Below are 24,858 nucleotides of genomic sequence, written 5' to 3'. Positions count from 1 at the left end.
CCCTCCGCCGGCGCTCTCGCGAGATCTTCTTCTTCTTCGGTCAGCCGGCGCTCTCGCGAGATTTCGCGCTGCCCTCAGCCGGCGCTCTCGCGAGAGCCGCGCGCGCCGCCGCCGTTCCCGCCGCTGAGGCAGCGGCCGCGCTCCCCCCGCCCTCCTCCCCCCCCCTCGGCGGGCCCGGTCCCGTTGCCGGTCTCGCTTCTCTCCGCGCGCCTCTCGCGAGGCTTCGGGGCCGCAGTGCCACCGCCAGCGCCTCGCGAGATCTCGCTCATCAGCGTGCCGGTGAGTGCCGGTGCTTGAGGGAACGGCGCGGGGCCCGCGGCCCGTGAGGGGAGCTGGGGGGTTGAGCCCCTCTGTGGTGGGCAGGGCCTCGCCTCCCTTGACCCTCCGCCCCCCCCTCCCCCATTCCCCCCCCTCCCTCGGTACGAGGCGGGATCCGTGAGGGATCCCCCTCCCCTCCCCCATACACCTCACGAAATCTCGCGAGGCTCCCCGAGCTCCCGCCCCGCTGCTCGGCGCGCTCTCGCGAGACTTCGCCCCTGCGCCTCTCGCGCGCCCATTGGCTGCCGGCGGCGTTGTCCCGCCCCCTGCTCTGCCCGCGGCGCCGCCTCCTCCTCGTCCCGCCGGCCGCTCTCGCGGGACTTGCGGCGGCTCTCGCGGGATCTCGGGCCGCGGCCGGGGCTCAGTGTAAGATGGCGGCGGCGGCAGCGGCGGGACGGGCCCGGGCCGGGCTCTGACCCCCCCCCCCGCTCTCCCCGCCCGCAGAAGGTACCGGGGCCGGCGGGGCGGGGGGCTCGGCCCGGTGCCGCTGCGGGGCCCGCGGCAGGGGGGAAATGGCGCCCGGCTCCGTCATGAGGGGCCCGCCCCCCCTCCCTCCCACCGCCCCCTCCCCCCCCCCCCCACTCCCCGTGATTTGGGGGCCCCTTTCCCTCCCTCACGGCCCCCCTTCCCCCAACCCCCCGGGGCTCCCCCGGTACAGGACCCCCTTGCCGGGATCCAGGCGCTCCCCGCCGAGATTTGGGGTGTTCGGCTCCCCCCCCCCCCACCCCGATTTAGCCTTCTCACGTTTTTAGGGGTGCCCCGTATTTTACGGCTTCCCTCACGGTGCTCTCTCCCCTTTCCATTCTTTGGGCACCCCGGCGGTATTTTTAGGCTCTCTCAGACCCCTCCCATTACTCAGGGTCTCCCTCAGCGCTTTCCCGACATTTTGGGGACTCTTTTAGGGCCCCCCCCGTTCCCCATTCTCTTCCTGCAGCTCGCCGGGATTTACCCCCGGCATTTCGGGCCTCCCTCCTTCAGCCCCTTTGGGGTTTGGGGGTCTCCTCGTTGGCTCCCCACCACTTTCCCCCCCATAGTATTTAACTCTGATTTCGGGCTGGGCTTTTCTCGGCGTTTATCTCCCCACACGCTGTGATTTGGGGGATCCCTTTCCTGGCCATCACCCCCTCACTGCCTCCTTTCCGTCCCCCCCCCAATCCTTCAGCCGCTCACCCGGGACCCCCAAACCCCTCAGCACCTCACAGCCCCCTCCCCAATTTCCCCCCCCCTTCCCCCCCCCCAGCAGCTCCCGGGTCCCTCCCCCTCGCAGCGACCGGGCCGAGCCGAGGATGGACTGGGAGTGATTCCCGGTAAGGGCGGCCCCGCTCGGTTCTCCCGGGGGGGGAGGGGGCTTCAAAACCTCCCGGGGGGGAGGGGTGAGGGTGGATTTCGTGTCGGGGGGGGTTTTCCCGGAGCTGTTTTGGGAGGGAGAACGGCACGGGACCCTCCGGGTGGTTTTTGTCACCCCCTCGGGCCCCCCCTGCCCCCCCAATGTGATGCGTCACTGTCACCCAACCGGCCGGGCTGGGGGGGGGCGGCGGGGGGGGGGAGAGCCCCGGCACGCGGCCGCGTCAGCCCCTAATTACAGCCCCTAATTACAGGCGCTAATTACAGCCCCTCGTCACCGCCGCGGGGTTAATTGAGGGGGGGAGCGGGGGGCGGGGGGGGGGGGGGTGAGGGCGGTTTCGGGGGGGTCCCCAGGCGACCCCCCCCGGGCACGGCGGGGTTTTGCACATTCATTGTTCAGCCGGTGCCGCGACGTCATCGGCCGCGGCCGCCGCGGCGCCTGTCGGGACAGCGAGGCCCTGTCGGGACAGCGAGGCCCTGTCGGGACACGGGGGAGCCCCGCAGCGGCCGGGGTGGGGGGGGAGGGGAGGGGGGAGGAGGGGAAGGGGGTTTGACCCGCTGGGAGTAGAGGGGGGGGGGGCTCCCGGTGCGACCCCGCCCTCCCCCCCCCCCCTCGTGTGGCCACAGGCGGAGCACGAGGACCGGAACCCCCAAAATGAAAGTGGATCGGACAAAGCTGAAGAAAACCCCCACGGAGGCGGTGAGGGGGGAGGGGACACCCGGGGAGAGGGGGGGGACACTCAGGGGGAGTTGGGGACACCCGGGGAGTTGGGGGCACTCAGGGGGTGTTGGGGACACTCAGGGATGGGGTTGGAGATACTCAGGGGGTGTTGGGGACATTCAGGGGGTGTTGGGGACACCTGGGGAGGGGGTTGGGGACACTTGGAGAGGGGGAGACACTCGCTGGGGGGGGACACTTGGGGAGGGGGTTGGGGACACTCAGGGGGTATCGGGGGCACTCAGGGGGTGTTGGGGACACCTGGAGAGGGGGTTGGGGACACTCAGGGGGTGTTGGGGACACTCGGGGGGTGCCATGGCTGTGACTGTGGGGGGCACACCGCGAGGAGTGGGGGGATCAGGCACACCCTGGGGGGAGAATCGGAGATGTCTGGGGGGGGGTGGGATTTGGGGACATTGGGAGGGGTTTGGGGACAGCAGGAGGGGGTTGGGGACACTTGGAGGGGGTTGGGGACACTTGAGGAGTGTCAGGGCAGTGATTGTGGGGGGGGGAATCAGGGACACCCTGGGGGGGTGGGGAGGGGTTTGGGGACATTGGGAGGGGGTTGGGGGCATCAGGAGGGATTTGGGGGCATGGGGAAGGTTTGGGGACATTGGGAGGGGTTTGGGGACATCAGGAGGGGTTTGGGGACGTGGGGAGGGGGTTGGGGACATGGGGGTGGTTTGGGGACTTGGGGGGGGTTTGGGGACATCAGGAGGGGTTTGGGGACATGGGGGTGGTTTGGGGACACGGGGAGGGTTTGGGGACATCAGGAGGGGTTTGGGGACACGGGGAGGGTTTGGGGACATCAGGAGGGGTTTGGGGACACGGGGGGCTGAGTTCCCTGTCCCCCCCCCAGCCCGCCGACTGCCGGGCCCTCATCGAGAAGCTGAAGGGCTGCAGTGACGAGCAGCTGGTGACGGAGCTGCAGCAGATCAAGACATGGAACATCGGGAAGGTGGGAGGGGGCCTCAAATCTGCGGGGGGGGGGGCCCAAAAACTTGGGGGGAGGCCCAAAAACCTGGGGGGGGGGACCCAAAAACCTAGGGGGGGAGGTCCAGAAGGATGGAGGCCTCAGAGTTTCCCGAGGGATCATCCAGAGGTTGTCAGGGCGATGCGGAGCTCATCCCCGCACCCATCAGTGCCACGGGGCTGGGGGTCACCCTGGCACCCCCAGAATGGGGGGGTGGCACCCCAGGGGGCTGCTCAGGGGAGGGGGGTCCCTGGTTTGGGCTGAGCGCCCTGACCCCTGCTCAGCTCTCGGCTCTGGGGTGTTGCTGTTTGGGGCTTTTGTGGAGCCTCAGGAAGGGTCACTTCCTGCAGCTCTCGCTAATTTTGGGGGTCACCCCTGTTTTTATTTGCTTTTCCTGCAGCTGGGGGTGCTCAGCAGTGCCCTCAGCACCCCCCAAAGCGCTGCCCCCATTTCCTAGCACAGGGCTGGAGCCTGTTTGCTTTGGAGCCCCAGAACTGGGGAGGGGGCTTGCGGTGTCACCCAGCCCCCCTGGAATGGCAGGGGGCACTCCCTGAGTCCCCCAGGTCACCCCAGTTTGTCCCCGTGCCCCCAGAAGGGACCCTCCCCATTTCCCTCCCCCCAGAGCTGCTTGGCTGCGAATCTTTTCCGTCCCAGAGCTCCAAAACTCCAAGGAGGAGCCCCAATATCCCAAAAAACAGCAGGGGGACACCCCACAGACCCCAAAACACCCAGGGGGCACCGCAGTTCCCCCCCAAACCCCTGGGGAGGACCCAAATTGTCCCCGAGGTTCCAAAACCAGCGGGCGCAGAGGGCAGAGCTCCCTTTCCCTGCCCTGGGTCGGGAACGGGGCCCAGCTGCTACTGGGGAAGCTGGGCTGGGGTCTGGGCTGTGCCCCCAGCCCCATTCCTCACCCCCAGTGTGAGCTGTACCCCACTGGGTGGATGTGGGGAGCTCAGGGGGGGGCTGGGCAGGGGTCTGGGCTGTTCCTGGGCTGGGTTGAGGGCTGGGCAGGGGTCCAGGCTGTGCCCCCAAGCCCCATTCCTCACCCCCTGTGCCCCCCCTGTGTGAGCTGTACCCCACTGGGTGGACCTGGGGTCTCAGGAGTCCAGGCTGTGCCCCCAGCCCCATTCCTCACCCCCTGTGCGAGCTGTACCCCACTGGGTGGACCTGGGGTCTCAGGAGTCCAGGCTGTGCCCCCAGCCCCATTCCTCACCCCCTGTGCCCCCCCAGTGCGAGCTGTACCCCACTGGGTGGATGTGGGGTGCTCAGGGGCTCCAGGCTGTGCCCCCAGCCTCATTCCTCACCCCCAGTGTGAGCTGTACCCCACTGGGTGGACCTGGGGGGCTCAGGGGAGGCTGGGCAGGGATTTGTGACTCTGGGTGGACCTGGGGTCTCAGGAGTCCAGGCTGTGCCCCCGAGCCCCATTCCTCACCCCCTGTGCCCCCCTCCCCAGTGCGAGCTGTACCCCACTGGGTGGATGTGGGGTGCTCAGGGGCTCCAGGCTGTGCCCTCAGCCCCATTCCTCACCCCCCGTGCCCTCTCCAGTGCGAGCTGCACCCCACTGGGTGGATGTGGGGGGCTCAGGGGAGGCTGGGCAGGGCTCCAAGCTGTGCCCCCAACCCCATTTCTCACTCCCTGTGCCCCCCTCCCAAGTGTGAGCTGTATCCCACTGGGTGGACCTGGGGTGCTCAGGGGAGGCTGGGCAGGGATTTGTGACTCTGGGTGGACCTGGGTGGCTCAGGGGCTCCAGGCTGTGCCCCCAGCCCCATTCCTCACCCCCTGTGCCCCCCTTGTGTGAGCTGTACCCCACTGGGTGGACATGGGGTCTCAGGGCTCCAGTCTGTGCCCCCAGCCCCATTCCTCACCCCCTGTGCCCCCCTCCCCAGTGCGAGCTGTACCACTGGGTGGACCTGCTGGACCGCTTCGACGCGCTGCTGGCCGAGGCCGGCCGGCCAGTGGAGGCCATGAGCTGGATGCTGGCCTGCGACCGGCCCGAGCGGCAACCGCTCAAGGCCCTGCTGCTGGCCCTGCTCAACTTCACGGCACTGCTCATCGAGTACAGCTTCTCCCGCCACCTCTACAGCTCCATCGAGGTGGGCACGGCCCCTCATCCCCCCCCTTGCCCAGTTGGCCCAGTTGGCCCAGTTGCCTGACACGCCTGTCCCCGCAGCACCTGACCACGCTGCTGGCCTCCTCGGACATGCACGTGGTGCTGGCCGTGCTCAACCTGCTCTACGTGTTCAGCAAGCGCTCCAACTACATCACCCGCCTGGGCTCCGAGCGCCGCGGGCCCCTGCTGGCCCGCCTGCAGCACCTGGCCGAGGTGGGGCGGGGCTTTTGGGGGGTTTTTGGGAGGTTTTTGGGGGGTTTGGGGAAGGGCCCAGCAGGGCGGGGCTGAGCTGGGTTGGTTTCCCTGCAGAGCTGGGGTGGAAAGGAGAACGGCTTCGGGCTGGCTGAGTGCTGCCGGGACCTGCACATGATGGTGAGTGGCACTTGGGGGGCTCCAGAGCTCGGCTGGGTGCTCCTGATCTGTCCTGGGGGTCCCCCAGAACTCAGTTGTGGCCCCTTGTCCTGTGCTGGGGTCCTCCAAAGCTCGGCTGGGTGCTCCTGTCCTGTCCTGGGGGTCTCCAGAGCTCAGCTGGGTGCTCCTGATCTGTCCTGGGGGTCCCCCAGAACTCAGTTGTGGCCCCTTGTCCTGTCCTGGGGTTCTCCAGAGCTTGGCTGGGTGCTTTTGTCCTGTCCTGGGGATCCCCCAAAATTTACCTGTGTCCCTTTGTCCTACCCTGGGGTCCCCTAGAGCTCACCTGTGGTCCCTTGTTTTGTTCTGGGGGTCCCCAGAGCTCATCTGTGTTCTCTTGTCCTGTCCTGGGGTTCTCCAGAGGTCAGCTTTGTAGTTTTGTCCTGCCCTGGGGGTCCCCCAAAACTCACCTGTGGTTGCTTGTCTTGTCTTGGGGACCCTGAGAACTCACGTGTGGCCCCTTGTTCTGTCCTGGGGTCCCCCAGAGTTCACTTGTGCCTTCCTGGGGACCCTTAGAGCTCACCTGTGTCCCCTTGTCTTGCCCTGGGGACCCCCAGAGCTCACCTGTGCCCTCCTGGGGACCCCCCGAACTTCCCTGTCCCATCCTGGGGACCCCCAGAGCTCACCTGTGCCCTCCTGGGGTCCCCAGAGCTCACCTGTGTTCTCCCGTCCTGTTTTGGGGTCCCCAGACCATCCCACCTCCCTTCATCGTGTCCTGGTAGCCCTGGCACTGTCCTGTGTCTCTCCTCATGTCCCGTGGTCCCCCCCAATGTCCTCAGGGTGCCCCAGTGCCACCCTGGGCTCCCCACCACTGGCACACATCCCGTTGTTGTGTCCTGGGGTCTCCCCGTGCTGCCCCGTGTCACCTTTGGGTGCTTTGGGGTCCCCTGGCGCTGTTCTGTCACATCCTGAGGTGCCCAACCCTGTCTTGTGCTTCTTGTCCCATCTCGGGGTCCCTCAGCGCTGTCCCTTGTCCCTTCCTGTCCCACCTCGGGGTCCCCAGAGCAGCCCCAGCTCCCCCAGCGCTGTCCCCTGCCCCCTCCTGTCCCATCTCGGGGTCCCCCAGCGCTGTCCCCTGTCCCTCCTGTCCCACCTCGGGGTCCCCCAGAGCTGCCCCCTGTCCCCTCCTGTCCCATCTCGGGGTCTCCCAGCGCTGTCCCCTCTTTTTTCGTGTCCCATCTCTGGGTCTCCACTGCCCTCAGGGTCCCCCAGTGCTGTCCCCTGTCCTCTCCTGTCCCATCTCAGGGTCCTTACTGCTTTCAGGGTCCCCCAGTGTTCTCCTGTGTCCTTTCCTGTCACATCTTGGGGTCCCCCAGTGCTTTCCCTTATTCCCTCCTGTCGCATTTTAGGGTCCCCCACTGCTTTCCCTTGTCCCCCCCTGTCCCATCTCTGGGTCCCCGAGTGCTCTCCTGTGTCCTTTCTTGTCCCATCTCGGGGTCCCCCAGTGCTCTCAGGGTCCCCTAGTGCTCTCCCTTGTCCTCTCCTGTCCCATCTCAGGGTCCCCCAGTGCTCTCCTGTGTCCCCTCCTGTCACATCTCAGGGTCCCCAGGGTCCCCACTGCTCTCGGGGTCCCCCAGTGCTCTCCTGTGTCCCCTCCTGTCCCACCTTGGGGTCCCCAGAGCAGCCCCGGCTCCCCCAGTGCTGTCCCCTCTCCCCTCCTGTCACATCTCGGGGTCTCCCAGCGCTGTCCCCTCTTTTTTCGTGTCCCATCTCTGGGTCCCCAGAGCAACCCTGGCTCCCCCAGCGCTGTCCCCTGTCCCCTCCTGTCACATCTTTGGGTCCCCCAGTGCTGTCCCCTGTCCCCTCCTGTCCCATCTCGGGGTCCCCCAGCGCTGTCCCCTCTTCTTTCCTGTCCCATCTCGGGGTCCCCCAACGCTGTCCCCGTCCCTTCCTGTCCCATCTCGGGGTCCCCCAATGCTGTCCCCATCCCTTCCTGTCACATCTTGGGGTCCCCCACTGCTCTCAGGGTCTGCCAGTGCTGTCTCCTGTCCCCTCCTGTCACATCTCGGGGTCCCCCAGAGCTGTCCCCTCTTCCTTCGTGTCCCATCTCTGGGTCTCTACTGCCCTCAGGGTCCCCCAGTGCTGTCCCCTGTCCCCTCCTGTCCCATCTCAGGGTCCCCAGTGCTGTCCCTTGTCCCTTCTTGTCCCATCTCTGGGTGCCCACTGCTCTCTGGGTCCCCTAGTGCTCTCCCTTGTCCCCTCCTGTCCCATCTCGGGGTCCCCACTGCTCTTGGGGTCCCCCAGCGCTGTCCCCTGTCCCCTCCTGTCACATCTTTGGGTCCCCCAATGCTGTCCCCTCTCCCCTCCTGTCACATCTCAGGGTCCCCCACTGCTCTCAGGGTTCCCCAGCGCTGTCCCCTGTCCTCTCCTGTCCATCTCGGGGTCCCCACTGCTTTTAGGGTCCCCCAGTGTCCTGTGTCCCCTCCTGTCCCATCTCGGGGTCCCCCGAGCAGCCCCTGCTCCCCCAGTGCTGTCCTCTCCTGTCCCATTTCTGGGTCCCCACTGCTCTTAGGGTCTCCCAGCGCTGTCCCCTGTCCCCTCCTGTCCCATCTCGGGGTCCCCCACTGCTGTCCCCTGCCCCCTTTGCGTGGCTGCTCTGGGCTCTGTCCCCTGTCTCTGGTGCCACCCCGGGGTGCCCCACGCTGTCCCGTGTGCCCCACGCTGTCCCGTGTGCCCGTGTCACACCCTGGGCTCCCCAGGTCTGGCCTGTGTGTCCGTGCTGCAGCTCAGGAGCCCCGAATGTCCCCCAGCACCCTCCAGGGCTCTCTTGTCACTGTCCCGTGTCCCCTCAGGGTGCTCAGGGGGTCCCTTTGTCACGTTTACCCTGTCACATCTCATTGTGACACCTTTTGGGGTCCCCAATGTCACCCTGTGCGCTGTTGTCCCCTCCTTGATGCCATCCCACCTTCCCCAGCGCTGTCCCGTGTCCCCTCAGGGTGTCCCCAGCACTGTCCCCTGTTCCCTCAGGGTGTCCCCTCAGGGTGTCCCCAGCACTGTCCCCTGTCCCCTCAGGGTGTCCCCTCAGGGTGTCCCCAGCACTGTTCTCTGTCCCCTCAGGGTGTCCCCAGCACTGTTCTGTCCCTTCAGGGTGTCCCTGGTGCTGTCCTGTGTCCCCTCAGGGTGTCCCCAGCACTGTCCCCTGTCCCCTCAGGGTGTCCTCAGGGTGTCCCCAGTGCTGTCCCCTGTCCCCTCAGGGTGTTCCCAGGGCTGTCCCCTGTTCCCTCAGGGGGTCCCCTCAGGGTGTCCCCAGCACTGTCCTGTGTCTCCTCAGGGTGTTCCCAGCACTGTCCCCTGTCCCCTCAGGGTGTCCTCAGGGTGTCCCCGGTGCTGTCCCGTGTCCCCTCAGGGTGCTCAGGGGGGTCCCTTTGTCACGTTTACGCTGTCACATCTCGCTGTGACGCCTTTTGGGGTCCCCAATGTCACCCTGTGCGCTGTTGTCCCCTCCTTGATGCCATCCCACCTTCCCCAGCGCTGTCCTGTGTCCCCTCAGGGTGTCCCCAGCACTGTCCCCTGTTCCCTCAGGGTGTCCCCAGGGCTGTCCCCTGTCCCCTCAGGGTGTCCCCTCAGGGTGTCCCCGGTGCTGTCCCATGTCCCCTCAGGGTGTCCCCTCAGGGTGTCCCTGGTGCTGTCCCTTGTCCCCTCAGGGTGTCCCCAGCGCTGTCCTGTCCCCCCCGTGTCACATCCCAGAGCCCCCCACCCCCTCCCATGTCCCCCCCATGTCCCATTTAGGGTCCCCCCCCTCTTTGCTTTGTCCCTCCCGTTGCATGCCATTGTCCCTTTTCTACCACACCTCCAGTGTCCCCCCCAGCCCGGCCGTGTCCCCGTGGGGGAGGGGACCCTGCTGGCCCCCCTGACCCCCGTGTCCCCCCCCACCCAGAAATACCCCCCCAGCGCCACCACCCTGCACTTCGAGTTCTACGCCGAGCCGGGCGTCGAGGTGAAGGTGGACAAGAGGGTGAGTGATGGGCAACTCTGGGGACACGTGGGGACACGAGGGGGCCCCCAAAACACCGGGGCCACCCCTTGAACCTCCCGTGACCCCCCCCAGGCCACCAGCACCACCCTGCACTACATCCACATAGAGCAGCTGGACAAGGTGAGTGTGGGGGGCACCTTGATTTGGGGAGGGGGGGTTCTGCTTTGGTTGGGACCCCCGCTTCCCCCAAACCCTGCACTGCCCTTTTGGCTCTCTGTACCCCAATCCTGTCCTCTGCCCCCCCAATTTCTCTGTCCCCTGCCCCCCCCCCCCAGATTTCAGAGAGCCCCTCGGAGATCATGGAGTCGCTCACCAAGATGTACAGCATCCCCAAGGACAAGCAGGTGCGAGGGGTGACAATGAGGGGACCCTGGGGGCACCCACGAGTGGGAGGGGTGACCCCCAAACCCTCCCTGACCCCCCCAAATTCACTGTCCTGTCCCCCCCCCCTCCTCACCCACAGATGCTGCTCTTCACCCACATCCGCCTGGCCCACGGCTTCTCCAACCACAAGAAGCGGCTGCAGGCGGTGCAGGCGCGGCTCCACGCCATCTCCATCCTGGGTGGGGCTTCGTTAAGGGCTGGGTTAATTGGGGGAGGGTGATTTGGGGGGCTCTGGGAGGGCTTTGGGGTGACCCCCGCCCCCCCCGTCCCCGCAGTGTACTCCAACGCGCTGCAGGAGTCGGCCAACAGCATCCTGTACAACGGGCTGATCGAGGAGCTGGTGGACGTGCTGCAGATCACCGACAAGCAGCTGATGGTGAGAGCCCCCCTGAGCCCCCCCTGAGCCCCCCAGAACGCCTCTGAGCCCTCCTGAGCCCCCCAGAATGCCTCTGAGCCCTCCTGAGCCCCCCAGAACGCTTCTGAGCCCTCCTGAGCCCCCCAGAATGCCTCTGAGGCCCCCAGAACACCTCTGAGCCCCCCAGAACGCCTCTGAGCCCCCTCTGAGCCCCCCAGAATGCCTCTGAGCCCCCCAGAACTCCTCTGAGCCCCCCTGAGTCCCCCAGAACGCCTGTGAGCCCCCCCTGAGCCCCCCAGAACACCTCTGAGCCCCCCAGAACGCCTCTGAGCCCCCCCGAGCCCCCCAGAATGCCTCTGAGCCCCCCAGAACACCTCTGAGCCCCTCTGAGCCCCCCAGAACGCCTGTGAGCCCCCCCTGAGCCCCCCAGAACGCCTGTGAGCCCCCCAGAACGCCTCTGAGCCCCCTCTGAGCCCCCCCTGAGCCCCCCAGAACGCCTCTGAGCCCCCCAGAATGCCTCCGAGCCCCCCAGAACGCCTCTGAGCCCCCTCTGAGCCCCCCAGAACTCCTCTGAGCCCCCCCGAGCCCCCTAGAATGCCTCTGAGCCCCCCAGAACACCTCTGAGTCCCCTCTGAGCCCCCCAGAACGCCTCTGAGCCCCCTTTGAGCCCCCTAGAATGCCTCTGAGCCCCCCAGAACGCCTCTGAGCCCCCTCTGAGCCCCCCAGAACGCCTGTGAGCCCCCCAGAACGCCTCTGAGCCCCCTCTGAGCCCCCCCTGAGCCCCCCAGAACGCCTCTGAGCCCCCCAGAACGCCTCTGAGCCCCCCCAGAACGCCTGTGAGCCCCCCGCTGACCCCCTGCCCTCCCCCAGGACATCAAGGCGGCGTCGCTGCGGACGCTGACGTCCATCGTGCACCTGGAGCGCACCCCGAAGCTGAGCAGCATCATCGACTGCACCGGCACCGCCTCCTACCACGGCTTCCTGCCCGTGCTGGTGCGCAACTGCATCCAGGCCATGATCGGTGAGCGCCGGCGCGGGGCTGGACAGGGCTGGGGCAGGGCTGGGCGGGTGTGGGGCAGGGCTGGACAGGTGTGGGGCAGGGCTGGGCGGGTGTGGGGTAGGGCTGGGGTGGGGCTGGGCGGGTGTGGGGTAGGGCTGGGGTGGGGCAGGACTGGGCTGAGGTGGGGCTGGGCAGGGGTGGGGCAGGGCTGGGCAGGTGGGGGACAGGGCTGGGCAGGTGTGGGGCGGGGCTGGACAGGGCTGGGGCAGAGCTGGACAGGTGTGGGGCAGGGCTAGGGCAGACACAGGGCAGGTGTGGGGCAGGGCAGTGTGGGGTAGGGCTGGGCAGGTGTGGGGCAGGGCTGGGGCAGACACGGGGCAGGTGTGGGGCAGGGCTGGGTAGGTGTGGGGCAGGGCTGGACAGGGCTGGGGCAGGGCTGGACAGGGCTGGGGCAGGGCTGGGCGGGTGTGGGGCGGGGCTGGACAGGGCTGGGGCAGAGCCGGACAGGTGTGGGGCAGGGCTGGGTGGGTGTGGGGTGGGGCTGGGCGGGTGTGGGGTAGGGCTGGGGTGGGGCAGGACTGGGCTGAGGTGGGGCTGGGCAGGGGTGGGGTGGGGCTGGGCAGGTGTGGGGCGGGTGCGGGGCGGGGCTGGGCAGTGTGGGGCGGGGCTGGACAGGGCTGGGGCAGAGCCGGACAGGTGTGGGGCAGGGCTGGACAGGTGTGGGGCAGGGCTAGGGCAGGGCTGGGTGGGTGTGGGGCTGGGCTGAGCTGAGGTGGGGCTGGGCAGGTGTGGGGCTGGGCAGGTGTGGGGTAGGGCTAGGGCAGGGCTGGGTGGGTGTGGGGCAGGGCTGAGCTGAGGTGGGGCCGGGCAGGTGTGGCGCTGGGCGGGTGTGGGGTAGGGCTGGGGTGGGGCAGGACTGGGCTGAGGTGGGGCTGGGCAGGGGTGGGGCAGGGGTGGGGTGGGGCTGGGCAGGTGTGGGGCAGGGCTAGGGCAGGGCTGGGTGGGTGTGGGGCTGGGCTGAGCTGAGGTGGGGCAGGGCTGGGGCAGGGCTGGGCGGGTGTGGGGCAGGGCTGGGGCAGGGCTGGGCGGGTGTGGGGCAGGGCTGGACAGGGCTGGGGCAGAGCTGGACAGGTGTGGGGCAGGGCTAGGGCAGACACAGGGCAGGTGTGGGGCAGGGCAGTGTGGGGTAGGGCTGGGCAGGTGTGGGGCAGGGCTGGGGCAGACACGGGGCAGGTGTGGGGCAGGGCTGGGTAGGTGTGGGGTAGGGCTGGACAGGGCTGGGGCAGGGCTGGGCGGGTGTGGGGCGGGGCTGGGCAGGTGTGGGGCAGGGCTGGACAGGGCTGGGGCAGAGCCAGACAGGTGTGGGGCAGGGCTGGACAGGTGTGGGGCAGGGCTGGGCAGGGCTGGGCAGGTGTGGGGCAGGGCTGGGGTGGGGCTGGGCGGGTTTGGGGCAGGACTGGGGCAGACACAGGGCAGGTGTGGGGCAGGGCTAGGGCAGGGCTGGGTGGGTGTGGGGCGGGGCTGGGCAGGTGTGGGGCAGGGCTGGGGTGGGGTGGGGCTGGACAGGTGTGGGGCAGATATTGAGCAGGTGTGGGGCAGGTACAGGACAGGTGCAGGACAGGTGTGGGGCAGGCGCAGGACAGGTGTGGGGCAGGTGTGGGGCAGACACGGGGCAGGTGTGGGACAGGTGTGGGACAGGTGCAGGGCAGGTGTGGGGCAGGTGTGGGGCAGACACGGGACAGGTGTGGGGCAGACACAGGCCAGGTGGAGGACAGGTGTGGAGCAGGTGCAGGACAGGTGTGGGGCAGGCGCAGGACAGGTGTGGGGCAGGTGTGGGGCAGGTGTGGGGCAGACACTGGGCAGATGCAGGGCAGGTGTGGGGCAGGTGTGGGGCAGGCGCAGGACAGGTGTGGGGCAGGTACAGGACAGGTGTGGGGCAGGCGCAGGACAGGTGTGGGGCAGGTACAGGACAGGTGTGGGGCAGGCGCAGGACAGGTGTGGGGCAGGTACAGGACAGGTGTGGGGCAGGCGCAGGACAGGTGTGGGGCAGGCGCAGGACAGGTGCAGGACAGGCGCAGGACAGGTGTGGGGCAGGCACAGGACAGGTGCAGGACAGGTACAGGACAGGTGTGGGGCAGGCGTAGGACAGGTGTGGGGCAGACACAGGCCAGGTGGAGGACAGGTGTGGGGCAGGTACAGGACAGGTGTGGGGCAGGTACAGGACAGATGCAGGGCAGGTGTGGGGCAGGTACAGGACAGGTGTGGGGCAGGTACAGGGCAGGTGTGGGGCAGGTGTGGGGCAGGCGCAGGACAGGTGTGGGGCAGGCGCAGGCCTTCGTGGGGCGCGAGCCGCCCTGACGGTGCTGTCCCCCCAGACCCCTCCATGGAGCCCTACCCCCACCAGTTCGCCACGGCGCTCTTCTCCTTCCTCTACCACCTGGCCAGCTACGACGCGGGCGGCGAGGCCCTCGTGTCCTGCGGCATGATGGAGGCGCTGCTCAAGGTGCGCCCGCCTCGCCCTGCTCAGGGGGGGTCTCACCCGCCCTGGGGACCCCCCCGACTGCCCTCCTCACCCCCTCCCTCCCCCCACAGGTGATCAAGTTCCTGGGGGACGAGCAGGACCAGATCACGTTCGTCACGCGGGCGGTGCGCGTGGTGGATCTCATCACCAACCTGGACATGGCCGCCTTCCAGTCGCACAGCGGCCTCTCCATCTTCATCTACCGCCTCGAGGTGCCGCCCCCGCCCTGCTGCTGGGGGGATGGGCTGGGTTTTGGGGGTCTCCGCGGGTTTTTGGGGTGCTGAGGCTCCGTCCCCCTCGCAGCACGAGGTGGATCTGTGCCGCCGCGAGTGTCCCTTCGTCATCAAGCCCAAGGTGCAGCGCCCGCCCGCCGCCGCCGCCGCCCTCCCCGAGGGCGAGGACATGGAGACGGACATGGAGGGTGAGCAGAGGGGCGGCGCTGGGGGCGTCCCCCTGCCCCCCCCGGCCGCGTCACCCCTGCGGCGTCACCGTCCCCCCGCAGTGACCGACGTGGCCATGGAGAGCAGCCCCGGCCCCTCGGCCGAAGCCCGGCCGGACCCCGCGCCGCCGGCGCCGCCCGCCGTGCCCAGCACCAGCGCTGCCGCCCCTTCCCCGCGCGGCGGTAGGTGCCCCATTCCCCTTCCCCCCCGGGGCCGGGGGGACCCTCTGGGGACAGCGGGGATGCCACGGCGGGGGGGGGCTCACCCGTCCGCGTGCCCCCTGCCAGGAGTGCAGTGCATCCCGCAGCGCGCCGCCTTGCTCAAATCCATGCTGAACTTCCTCAAAAAAGCCATCCAGGACCCCGCCTTCTCCGACGGCATCCGGCACGGTGGGTGCACCCCCATGGCCCCAAACCGCACCCCCGAGGAGGGGGGGGCAGCGGGGGTGGCACTGACCCCCCCCCCGTGTGCCCCGCAGTGATGGACGGCTCGCTGCCCACCTCGCTGAAGCACATCATCAGCAACGCCGAGTACTACGGCCCCTCGCTGTTCCTGCTGGGTGAGCCCCGCCCCGGCCCCGCCCGGGCCCCGCGGGCTGGGCAGCGATTCGGGGGCCCCGCGCCGGTGCCCCGCCCGCCCTCAGTGCCCGCCTGTCTCTCCTCCCGCCGCAGCGACCGAGGTGGTGACGGTGTTCGTGTTCCAGGAGCCCTCGCTGCTGTCCTCGCTGCAGGACAACGGCCTCACCGACGTCATGCTGCACGCGCTGCTCATCAAGGACGTGAGTGTGCCCCCGGCTGTGCCCCCACCTGTGCCCCCGGCTGTGCCCGCACCTGTGTCCACAGCTGTGCCCACACCTGTACCCCCAGCTGTGCCCCCAGCTGTGCCCCACTTGTCCTCTCAGCTGTGCCCCACCTGTCCTCCTAGCTGTGCTCTCACCTGTGTCCCCAGCTGTGCCCGCACCTGTGCCCCCGGCTGTGCCCTCACCTGTGTCCCCAGCTGTGCCCCCAGCTGTGCCCACACCTGTCCTCCTAGCTGTGCTCCACCTGTCCTCCCAGCTGTGCTCTCACCTGTGCCCCGGGCTGTACCCACACCTGTGCCCCCGGCTGTGCTCCCACCTCTGTCCCCAGCTGTGCCCCCAGCTGTGCTCTCACCTGTGCTCTCACCTGTGCCCCCACCTGTGCTCCCAGCTGTGCTGTCACCTGTGCCCGCTCCTGTGCTCCCACCTGTGCTCCCACCTCTGTCCCCAGCTGTGCCCGCACCTGTGCTCCCAGCTGTGCCCCTGGCTGTGCCTGCACCTCTGTCCCCACCTCTGTCCCCAGCTGTGTCCCCAGCTGTGGCCGCACCTGTGCCCCCGGCTGTGCCCCCACCTGTGTCCCCAGCTGTGCTCTCACCTGTGCCCCAGGCTGTGCCCACACTTGTGTCCCCAGCTGTGCCCCCAGCTGTGCCCACACCTGTCCTCTCAGCTGTGCCCCACCTGTCCTCCCAGCTGTGCTCTCACCTGTGTCCCCAGCTGTGCCCGCACCTGTGCCCCGGCTGTGCTCTCACCTGTGCCTCCAGCTGTGCCCGCACTTGTGCCCCTGGTTGTGCTCCCACCTCTGTCCCCACCTGTGCCCACACCTGTGCCGCCAGCTGTGCCCCCAGCTGTGCTCTCACCTGTGCCCCCGGCTGTGCCCATACCGGTGCTCCCAGCTGTGCCCGCACCTCCACCCCCAGCTGTGCCCGCACCTGTGCCCCCACCTGTGTCTGCACCTGTGTGTGCACCTGTGCTCCCCGCGGTGCCCGTATCTCTGCCCCCAGCTGTGCCCCCAGCTATGTCCTCACCTGTGTCCTCACCTGTGCCCCCAGCTGTGCCCTCATCTGTCCCCTCACCTGTCCCCTCATCTCTTCCCCGGTGTCTCTTAGCACCTGTCCCCCCGTGTGTCCCCCCGCATGTCCCCTCCTGTGTCCCCCCCGTGTCCCCCCCGTGCCCCCCCGCGTGTCCCCCCCCCGTGTCCCCCCTGTGTCCCCCCTGTGTCCCCCCTGTGTCCCCCCCCCGTGTCCCCCCCCCGTGTCCCCCCCCCGTGTCCCCCCGTGTGTCCCCCCGTGTGTCCCCCCGTGTGTCCCCTCTGTGTCCCCTCTGTGTCCCCTCGTGTGTCCCCTCGTGTGTCCCCCCCAGTGTCCCCCCGCGTGTCCCCTCTCCCTGTGTCCCCCCGCGTGTCCCCCCGCGTGTCCCCTCTGTGTGTCCCTCTGTGTGTCCCCCACGTGTCCCCCACGTGTCCCCCACGTGTCCCCTCCTGTGTCCCCTCCTGTGTCCCCTCTGTGTCCCCTCTGTGTCCCCTCTGTGTCCCCCCGTGTGTCCCCCCGTGTGTCCCCTCTGTGTCCCCTCGTGTGTCCCCCCCCAGTGTCCCCCCAGTGTCCCCCCCAGTGTCCCCCCGCGTGTCCCCTCTCCCTGTGTCCCCCGCGTGTCCCCTCCTGTGTCCCCTCTGTGTCCCCTCCTGTGTGCTCCCCTCTGTGTCCCCTCCTGTGTCCCCTCTGTGTCCCCTCTGTGTCCCCCCGTGTGTCCCCCCGTGTGTCCCCTCTGTGTCCCCTCTGTGTCCCCTCGTGTGTCCCCCCCAGTGTCCCCCCCAGTGTCCCCCCGCGTGTCCCCTCTCCCTGTGTCCCCCCGCGTGTCCCCCCGCGTGTCCCCTCTGTGTGTCCCTCTGTGTGTCCCCCGCGTGTCCCCTCTGTGTCCCCTCCTGTGTCCCCTCGTGTGTGCTCCCCTCTGTCCCCTCTGTGTCCCCCCCGTGTCCCCCCGTGTATCCCCGCACTCAATGTCTCACCTGTTGCTGTGCTTTCACCCCTGCCCCATTAACTGCCCTGCACCTGTTCCCTTTCCCATCCCTCACTTCTCCCATTACCTGTCCTGTACCTGTGCCCCTCACCTGAGCCTTCACTTGTCCCTTTACGTGTCCTGTGTCCCCTCACCTGTGCCCCTCACCTGTCTCCTCACTTGTCCTGTATGTGTCCCCTCACCTGTCCCCTCCTCTGTCCCATTACCTGTCCTGTGTTTGTCCCTTTATGTGTCCCATTACCTGTCCTATTACCTGTTCCCCTTACCTGTTCCCCTTACCTGTCTCATTACCTGTCCTGTATCTGTTCCCTCATTTGTCTACTCATCTGTTCCATCGTGTGTCCCTCACCTGTTGTCACACCTGTCCCCTCACCTGTTGTCACACCTGTCTCCTCGCCTGTTGTCACACCTGTCCCCTCACCTGTCTCTTCACCTGTTTCTCACCTGTTGTCACACCTGTCCCCTCCCCTGTCCCATTACCTGTCCTGTATCTGTCCCTTTATGTGCCCTATTATCTGTCCCATTACCTGTCCTATTTACCTGTTCCCCTTACCTGTTCTCTTCTCTTGTCTCATTACCTGTCCTGTACCTGTTCCCTCATTTGCCTACTCACCTGTTCCTTCATGTGTCCCTTAGCTGTTGTCACACCTGTCCCCTCACCTGTTCCCTTTCCTGTCCCATTACCTGTCCTGTATCTGTCCCTTTATGTGTCCCATTATCTGTCCCGTTATCTGTCCTATTACCTGTTCTCCTCACCTGTTCTCTTCTCTTGTCTCATTACCTGTCCTGTACCTGTTCCCTCATTTGTCTACTCACCTGTTCCTTTATGTGTCCCTCACCTGTTGGCACACCTGTCCCTCCCCTGCTTTGCCCCATCCCATTTCTGTCCCACCCCCATCCCCTCACCTGTCCCCTCACCTGTCTCTTCACCTGTTTCTCACCTGTTGGCACACCTGTCCCTCCCCTGCTTTGCCCCCGTCCCATTTCTGTCCCACCCCCATCCCCTCACCTGTCCCCGTCCCTGTGCTCACCTGCCCTGGGTGTGTTTCTCACCTGTGCCCTCACCCATCCCCACACCTGTCCCACCTGTGCTGGTGCCACCCCTGCCCCAGCTCCACCCCACACCTGTCCCCTGTGTCCCACCTGTGTGGGTGCCACCCCTGCCCCAGCTCCACCCCACACCTGTCCCCTGCATGCTGTGCACCCACCTGTGCCCCACCTGCCCGTGTCCCACCCATGTGTGCTGCACCCATCTGTGCCCCACCCCTCCCTGTCCCCCTCCCTGTCCCCCTCCCTGTGCCCTCCCTGTCCCCCTCCCTGTGCCCTCCCTGTGCCCTCCCTGTCTCCGTCCCTCTCCCTCACCCTCCCTGTCCCCTTCCCTTTTCCCTTCCCTGTGCCTTCCTTGTGCCCCTCCCTGTCACCTCGCTCACCCTCCCTGTGCCCCTCCCTGTGCCCTCCATGTACTCTCCTTTGTTCCCTCCCTCACCCTCCCTGTCCCCCTCCCTGTCCCCTTCCTCGTCCCCTTCCCTGTCCTTTTTCCCCTTCCCTTTTCCCTTCCCTGTGCCCTCCCTGTGCCCTCCCTGTGCCCCTCCGTGTCCCCTCCCTGTGCCCCTCCCTGTCCACTCCCTGTGCCCTCCCTGTGCCCTCCTTATGTCCTCCCTCACTCTCCCTGTCTCTGTCTCTGTTCCCCTCCCTGTCCCCTCCCTCACCCTCCCTGTCCCCCTCCCTTTCCCCTTCCCTGTGCCCTCCGTGCCCCCTCCCTGTGCCCTCCCTGTCCTCTCCCTCACCCTCCCTCACCCTCCGTGTTCTCCTCCTTGTGCTCTCCATGTACTCTGCCTTGTTCCTTCCCTCACCCTCCCTGTGCTCTCTCTGTCTCTGTCCCTCTCCCTCCCTGTCCCCTTCCCTTTTCCCTTCCCTGTGCCCCTCCCTGTGCCCCTCCCTGTGCCCCTCCCTGTGCCCCTCCCTGTCCCCCTCCCTGTCCCCTCCCTGTGCCCTTCCCTGTCCCCTTCCTCGTCCCCTTCCGTCCTTTTTCCCCTTCCCTTTTCCTTTCCCTGTGCCCTCTGTGTCCCCTCCCTGTGCCCCTCCCTCACCCTCCCTGTGCCCCTCCCTGTCCACTCCCTGTGCCCTCCTTATGTCCTCCCTCACCCTCCCTGTCCCCGTCTCTGTCCCCCTCCCTGTCCCCTCCCTGTGCCCCTCCCTGTGCCCCTCCCTTACCCTCCCTGTCCCCGTCTCTGTCCCCCTCCCTGTCCCCTCCCTCACCCTCCCTGTCCCCTCCCTCACCCTCCCTGTGCCCCTCCCTTACCCTCCCTGTCTCCGTCTCTGTTCCCCTCCCTGTCCCCTCCCTGTCCCCTCCCTGTGCCCCTCCCTGTGCCCCTCCCTTACCCTCCCTGTCCCCGTCTCTGTCCCCCTCCCTGTCCCCTCCCTCACCCTCCCTGTCCCCTCCCTCACCCTCCCTGTGCCCCTCCCTTACCCTCCCTGTCCCCATCTCTGTTCCCCTCCCTGTCCCCTCCCTGTGCCCCTCCCTCACCCTCCCTGTGCCCCTCCCTTACCCTCCCTGTCTCCGTCTCTGTTCCCCTCCCTGTCCCCTCCCTGTCCCCTCCCTGTGCCCCTCCCTGTGCCCCTCCCTTACCCTCCCTGTCCCCATCTCTGTTCCCCTCCCTGTGCCCCTCCCTGTGCCCCTCCCTGTGCCCCTCCCTGTGCCCCTCCCTCACCCTCCCTGTCCCCGTCTCTGTTCCCCTCCCTGTGCCCCTCCCTGTGCCCCTTCCTTACCCTCCCTGTCCCCGTCTCTGTCCCCCTCCCTGTCCCCCTCCCTCACCCTCCCTGTGCCCCTCCCTTACCCTCCCTGTCCCTGTCTCTGTCCCCCTCCCTGTCCCCTCCCTGTCCCCTCCCTGTGCCCCTCCCTGTGCCCCTCCCTCACCCTCCCTGTCTCCGTCTCTGTTCCCTTCCCTGTGCCCCTCCCTGTGCCCACTCCTGCCCGCCGCTGAGTTGCCGCCGGCTGCCCGCAGGTGCCGGCCACGCGGGAGGTGCTGGGCTCGCTGCCCAACGTGTTCAGCGCGCTGTGCCTGAACGCGCGGGGGCTGCAGAGCTTCGTGCAGTGCCAGCCCTTCGAGCGCCTCTTCAAGGTGCTGCTGTCCCCCGACTACCTGCCCGCCATGCGGCGGCGCCGCAGCTCCGACCCGCTCGGTGAGCGCCCGCGGGGGCTCGGGGGGCAACCAGGGAGGGACCCCGGGGGGCTCTGGGGGGGGGCAACCAGGGAGGGACCCCGGGGGGCTCTGGGGGGTTTGGGGGGGCAACCAGGGAGGGACCCCGGGGGGCTCTGGGGGGTTTGGGGGGGGCTTTGTTAAATTGGGGGGCAACCAGAGAGTGACCCCAGGGGGCTCTGGGGGGGCAACCAGGGAGTGACCCCAGGGGGCTCTGGGGGGTTTGGGGGGGCAACCAGAGAGTGACCCCGGGGGGCTCTGGGGGGGCAACCAGAGAGTGACCCCAGGGGGCTCGGGGGGGCTTGGGGGGGCAACCAGGGAGTGACCCCAGGGGGCTCTGGGGGGGCAACCAGAGAGTGACCCCAGAGGGCTCTGGGGGGTTTGGGGGGTTCTTTGTTCCATTAGGGGCAGGACACCCACAGAACGACTCCAGGGGGCTCTGGGGGGTTTGGGGGGGCAACCAGGGAGTGACCCCAGGGGGCTCTGGGGGGTTTGGGGGGGTCTTTGTTATGTTGGGGGGTAACCAGGGAGTGACCCCAGGGGGCTCTGGGGGGGCAACCAGGGAGTGACCCCAGGGGGCTCTGGGGGGTTTGGGGGGGCAACCAGAGCGTGACCCCAGGGGGCTCTGGGGGGCTTGGGGGGGCAACCAGAGAGTGACACCAGGGGGCTCTGGGGGTTTGGGGGGGTCTTTGTTATGTTGGGGGGCAACCAGGGAGTCACCCCAGGGGGCTCTGGGGGGGGCAACCAGAGACTGACCCCAGGGGGCTCTGGGGGGTTTGGGGGGCTTTTTGTTCCATTAGCGGTGGGACATGCACAGAACGACCCCAGGGGGCTCTGGGGGGTTTGGGGGGTCTTTGTTATATTGGGGGGATACCCAGAGAGTGACCCCAGGGGGCTCTTGGGGGGGCAACCAGAGTGTGACCCCAGGGGGCTCTGGGGGGTTTGGGGGGGCAACCAGAGAGTGACCCCAGGGGGCTCTGGGGGGCTTGGGGGGGGCAACCAGGGAGTGACCCCGGGGGGCTCTGGGGGGGGGCAACCAGGGAGGGACCCCGGGGGGCTCTGGGGGGGGCAACCAGGGAGTGACCCCAGAGGGCTCTGGGGGGTTTGGGGGGGCAACCAGAGAGTGACCCCAGGGGGCTCTGGGGGGTTTGGGGGGCTTTTTGTTCCATTAGCAGTAGGACATGCACAGAACGACCCCAGGGGGCTCTGGGGGGTTTGGGGGGGTCTTTGTTATGTTGGGGGGCAACCAGGGAGTGACCCCGGGGGGCTCTGGGGGGTTTGGGGGGGGTCTTTTTTATGTTGGGGGGGGATACCCAGAGAGTGACCCCAGGGGGCTCTTGGAGGTTTGGGGGGGCCTTTGTTATATCTGGGGGGGCAACCAGAGCGTGACCCCAGGGGGCTCTGGGGGGCTTGGGGGGGCAACCAGAGAGTGACACCAGGGGCTCTGGGGGTTTGGGGGGGTCTTTGTTATGTTGGGGGGCAACCAGGGAGTCACCCCAGGGGGCTCTGGGGGGGCAACCAGGGAGTGACCCCGGGGGGCTCTGGGGGGTTTGGGGGGCTTTTTGTTCCATTAGCGGTGGGACATGCACAGAACGACCCCAGGGGGCTCTGGGGGGTTTGGGGGGGGTCTTTGTTATATTGGGGGGATACCCAGAGAGTGACCCCAGGGGGCTCTTGGGGGGGCAACCAGAGTGTGACCCCAGGGGGTTCTGGGGGGTTTGGGGGGGCAACCAGAGAGTGACCCCAGGGGGCTCTGGGGGGGGCAACCAGAGAGTGACCCCAGGGGGCTCTGGGGGGCTTGGGGGGGGCAACCAGGGAGTGACCCCGGGGGGCTCTGGGGGGGGGGCAACCAGGGAGGGACCCCGGGGGGCTCTGGGGGGGCAACCAGGGAGTGACCCCAGAGGGCTCTGGGAGATTTGGGGGGGCAACCAGAGAGTGACCCCAGGGGGCTCTGGGGGGTTTGGGGGGCTTTTTGTTCCATTAGCGGTGGGACATGCACAGAACGACCCCAGGGGGCTCTGGGGGGTTTGGGGGGGTCTTTGTTATGTTGGGGGGCAACCAGGGAGTGACCCCAGGGGGCTCTGGGGGGTTTGGGGGGGCCTTTGTTATATCTGGGGGGGCAACCAGAGCGTGACCCCAGGGGGCTCTGGGGGGGCAACCAGGGAGTGACCCCGGGGGGCTCTGGGGGGTTTGAGGGGCTTTTTGTTCCATTAGCGGTGGGACATGCACAGAACGACCCCAGGGGGCTCTGGGGGGTTTGGGGGGGGTCTTTGTTATATCTGGGGGGGGCAACCAGAGTGTGACCCCAGGGGGCTCTTGGGGATTTTGGGGGGCTCCTTGTTCCATTAGGGGCAGGATACCCACAGACCACCCCCAGGGGGATTTTGGGGGGCTCCTTGTTCCATCAGTGGGGCACCCCCAGACCAAGCCCAGGGGGATTTTGGGGCGCTCTTTGTTCCATCAGTGGGGCACCCCCAGACCAACCCCAGGGGGATTTTGGGGGGCTCCTTGTTCCATTCGGGGCAGGACACCCCCAGAATGACCCCAGGGGGGTTTTGGGGATTTTGGGGGGCTCCTTGTTCCATTAGGAGCTGGACACCCCCAGACCAACCCCAGGGGGATTTTGGGGCCCTCTCTGTTCCATCACTGGAGCACCCCCAGACCAACCCCAGGGGGATTTTGGGGCCCTCTTTGTTCCATCACTGGAGCACCCCCAGACCAACCCCAGGGGGATTTTGGGGCGCTCTTTGTTCCATCACTGGAGCACCCCCAGACCAACCCCAGGGGGATTTTGGGGGCCCTCTTTGTTCCATCACTGAAGCACCCCCAGACCAACCCCACCAACCCCTTAACCCACCCCCTCCTTTAACATTTAACCCCTTCCCCGCTTTTTAGGGGTGCCGATACTTACTTTACCCCCCACCCCCCCCATTTTTACACCCCCCCACCCCTCCCCGTGCCCCCCAGGTGACACCGCCTCCAACCTGGGCAGCGCCGTGGACGAGCTGATGCGGCACCAGCCCACGCTCAAGACCGACGCCACCACCGCCATCATCAAGGTGACGCCGAGGAGGGGGCTGCTTCGGTGGGGGGGGAAACCGAGAGACTGGGGGACACCCTTGGGGCTTTGGGGGGGGGGGGGGATCCCCCTGAACGCCAGAGCTTCCTCCATCCGTGCCCCCCCCTTTTTATTGCAGCTGCTGGAGGAGATCTGCAGCCTGGGCCGCGACCCCAAGTACATCTGCCAGAAGCCGTCGATGCAGAAGGCGGACGGGACGGCGGCCGCGCCGCCCCCCGCGCTCGCCCCACGCCGCCGAGGAGGCCTCGAGCGAGGATGAGGAGGAGGAGGAGGTGCAGGCCATGCAGAGCTTCGGGGCCGCGCAGCAGAGCGAGGCCGAGCCCAGCCAGACGTGAGCGTGCGGGGAGGGGGGGGGGGAGGGGGGTTTGGGAGGGTTCAAGGGGGGTTTTGGGTGGGTTTAAGGGAGTTTTGGTAGGGTTCAGGGGGGTTTTGGGTGGGTTCAGGAGGGTTTTGGGTGGGGTCAGGGGGGGTTTGGGTGGGTTTCAGGAGGGTTTTGGGTGGGTTTAAGGGAGTTTTGGTAGAGTTCAGGGGGGTTTTGGGTGGGTTCAGGAGGGTTTTGGGTGGGGTCAGGGGGGTTTTGGGTGGGTTTAAGGGAGTTTTGGAGAGTTCAGGGGGTTTTGGGTGGGTTTAAGGGAGTTTTGGAGAGTTCAGGGGGGTTTTGGGTGGGTTCAGGAGGGTTTTGGGTGGGGTCAGGGGGGGTTTGGGTGGGTTTAAGGGAGTTTTGGTGGGGTTCAGGGGGGTTTTGGGTGGGTTCAGGAGGGTTTTGGGTGGGTTTAAGGGAGTTTTGGAGAGTTCAGGGGGTTTTGGGTGGGTTTAAGGGAGTTTTGGAGAGTTCAGGGAGTTTTGGGAAGGTTCAAGGGGGTTTTGGGTGGGTTTAAGGGAGTTTTGGAGAGTTCAGGGGGGTTTTGGGTGGGTTCAGGAGGGTTTTGGGTGGGGTCAGGGGGGTTTTGGGTGGTTTAAGGGAGTTTTGGAGAGTTCAGGGGGTTTTGGGTGGGTTTAAGGGAGTTTTGGAGAGTTCAGGGAGTTTTGGGAAGGTTCAAGGGGGTTTTGGCTGGGTTTAAGGGAGTTTTGGAGAGTTCAGGGGGTTTTGGGTAGGTTTCTGGAGGGTTTTGGGTGGGTTTAAGGGAGTTTTGGTAGAGTTCAGGGGGTTTTGGGTGGGTTCAAGGGAGTTTTGGAGAGTTCAGGGGGTTTTGGGTGGGTTTAGGGGGTTTTGGTAGGGTTCA

General features: G+C 67.3%; 1 protein-coding gene across 1 annotated transcript in view; it reads left to right on the top strand.

Annotated features, from left to right (window-relative positions):
- Positions 1-138: 138 nt before the first annotated feature.
- Positions 139-24,858, top strand: part of HUWE1 (HECT, UBA and WWE domain containing E3 ubiquitin protein ligase 1) — a 120,657-nt gene continuing 95,937 nt past the window's right edge. Inside the window, 25 exon segments of the mRNA XM_068998119.1 lie at positions 139-279; positions 1,559-1,625; positions 2,290-2,362; positions 3,240-3,338; positions 5,240-5,446; positions 5,524-5,676; positions 5,773-5,835; positions 9,749-9,826; positions 9,920-9,967; positions 10,123-10,191; positions 10,311-10,410; positions 10,507-10,607; positions 11,457-11,607; positions 13,962-14,089; positions 14,179-14,319; positions 14,411-14,528; positions 14,610-14,729; positions 14,835-14,936; positions 15,026-15,106; positions 15,219-15,325; positions 20,362-20,539; positions 23,524-23,615; positions 23,754-23,846; positions 23,848-23,966; positions 24,392-24,402. Coding sequence (XP_068854220.1) covers positions 2,318-2,362; positions 3,240-3,338; positions 5,240-5,446; positions 5,524-5,676; positions 5,773-5,835; positions 9,749-9,826; positions 9,920-9,967; positions 10,123-10,191; positions 10,311-10,410; positions 10,507-10,607; positions 11,457-11,607; positions 13,962-14,089; positions 14,179-14,319; positions 14,411-14,528; positions 14,610-14,729; positions 14,835-14,936; positions 15,026-15,106; positions 15,219-15,325; positions 20,362-20,539; positions 23,524-23,615; positions 23,754-23,846; positions 23,848-23,966; positions 24,392-24,402 — 2,404 coding nt within the window. The 5' untranslated portion in view covers positions 139-279; positions 1,559-1,625; positions 2,290-2,317.

Source organism: Aphelocoma coerulescens, chromosome 31, assembly GCF_041296385.1.
Source record: "Aphelocoma coerulescens isolate FSJ_1873_10779 chromosome 31, UR_Acoe_1.0, whole genome shotgun sequence".
Classification (NCBI taxonomy): Eukaryota; Metazoa; Chordata; class Aves; order Passeriformes; family Corvidae; genus Aphelocoma; species Aphelocoma coerulescens.
The sequence above is the reverse complement of the archived record's forward strand: the minus strand, read 5'-3'. Positions and strand labels throughout refer to the sequence as shown.